The sequence below is a fragment of the Aplysia californica genome, unplaced genomic scaffold, assembly GCF_000002075.1.
Source record: "Aplysia californica isolate F4 #8 unplaced genomic scaffold, AplCal3.0 scaffold00702, whole genome shotgun sequence".
NCBI lineage: Eukaryota > Metazoa > Mollusca > Gastropoda > Aplysiida > Aplysiidae > Aplysia > Aplysia californica.
In genome coordinates, this window is record NW_004797972.1 from 187,499 (window position 1) to 189,314 (window position 1,816).

The window sequence follows — 1,816 nt, forward strand, 5'->3', positions numbered from 1 at the left end:
GGGGGGGGGGGTCACAGAAAAGAGAGAAGGAGGGGAATGGATGGATAATTTGTCAGGGAATGAATGGATTGTCTGTTGGGGAATGGATGATACATGTCTGACAGGGAAGGATGGACGCCTTTAAGCTTTAAAAAAATTAAGATATCGACACCAGACTAAGACAAAAATAAATGTGCGCAGTGTTTTAAACTATCAGGTGGAATGGTAACTCTATTTCGTCCAAAACTGGATATCCTGACTTACATAAAAATACAACTAATTCCAGTTTTGAGTTTGAAAGTGGAAGTAAGCTATGGTGAGCGACTCACGTCGTGAGACTCCCTGTGCTCAAAGCCCAGCACAACACAGTCGGGGCAACGCTCAATGACCTCGGTCAAGGTCACAGCTGACACGTCGGCGTCGGCAATCCTGAGGCAGAAATCTTCCAGAAGGTCCTCGTCCATTCTACCCATCACGTCACACATTGTGCTTGGCTGGAAGATAAAGGACACAGATCGTACCTCCGAATTTTTTTATTTACTAAGACCATGGCGTCAAAAAACAAATATTCTCCGTTCTACCAAAATGGTACAATTATTATTTTTAAACTTGACACAATATGAAACTCAAATTTTGTAACGTCAGATTTCTCAAAACTAGATACTGACAGAATAAAGACACAATCGCTACCTTAGAATTGTTTTTATTACTGAGACAATGAGGTCAAAAACCAAATTGAATATTTTCTGCTCTACCAAAATAGTACGATTATTTTTTTTTAACTTGACTTTTGAACTTAAATTTTTAAACGTCAGCTTTCTCAAAACTAGATTCTGGAAGATAAAAGACACAGATGGTGCTCCAGAATTGTTTTATTTACTAAGACCATGAGGTAAAAAAACAAATGTTCACTGCTCTACCAAAATATTTCGATTATTTTTGTTAAACTTGACATATGAAACTCAAATTTTTTAACGTCAAATTTCTTTAAACTAGATTATGGCAGATTAACACAAATCGCCACCCTAGAATTTTATATTACAAAGACCATGAGGTCAGAAACCAAAATATATGTTCTCTGCTCTACCAAAATAGTATGTTTATTTGAAGTCGCAATGAAGATATTCAAAGAAATGCATTTTTAAAAAAAATTGACATATGAAACTCAAAATCTTTTATCGTCAAATTTCTCAAAACTAGGTACTGAGCAGATAGAACATTGTAATTCTAGTAGCAGCAAAAAAAAAAAAATGTTTTGCTATTTAGCTTTAGTAAGAGTTTTACGGCACTGACAACACAGTAAGGTCATATAAGTGCCGAAGAAAAGATGTGCTATAAGATAGTAAAAAACACTAAAAGGGAGACATCAGGCAGATAGATGTTAGAAAGGAAAGAAGGAGCAAACTTCACCAGAGCACCTGTAAACCACCAGCAAAGTTAAGCTATACAAGTAAATGTTGTTGTTGCTATTATTGCTGATTTTGTCATTATTGGCGCTGCTGTAGTTGTTGTTGTATTTGCTGTTGTTGTTGTTGTTGTTATTGTTCTTGGTGGTGTTGGTGTTGTGTTGGTGTTGTTGTTGTTATTATTGTTATTGTTATTGTGGTTGTTGTTGTTGTTGATCATTATCTGAAGGGCCGTTGTTATTGATTTTGTTGCTGTTATTGTGTCGTCGCTGTTATTATTGGGGTTTTTTTCATTATCAAATCTATTATTGTTATTGCTGTTGTAATCGTAATTGACGTCACTGTTCTTTTGTCAGATTATTGCTCCTTTGAACCAACCGCTACACTACAGACGCTGGTGTGGTATACCGTAATCGCATGCAACCCCCCCC

The 1,816-nt window shown here is 36.3% G+C and overlaps 2 protein-coding genes across 2 annotated transcripts in view; both read right to left on the bottom strand.

Moving 5' to 3' along the window:
• The window catches only part of LOC101855140, a gene marked incomplete at its 3' end in the record, with an annotated part of 40,147 nt that extends 40,052 nt beyond the window's left edge, over positions 1 to 95 (bottom strand). Inside the window, 1 exon segment of the mRNA XM_035972474.1 lies at positions 16 to 95. Coding sequence (XP_035828367.1) covers positions 16 to 95 — 80 coding nt within the window.
• A 209-nt stretch (positions 96 to 304) lies between these two features.
• LOC106013177 overlaps positions 305 to 1,816 on the bottom strand; it is a gene marked incomplete at its 3' end in the record, with an annotated part of 3,851 nt that continues 2,339 nt past the window's right edge. The window contains 1 exon segment of the mRNA XM_013088202.1: positions 305 to 473. Within this exon segment, the coding sequence (XP_012943656.1) occupies positions 305 to 473 (169 nt within the window).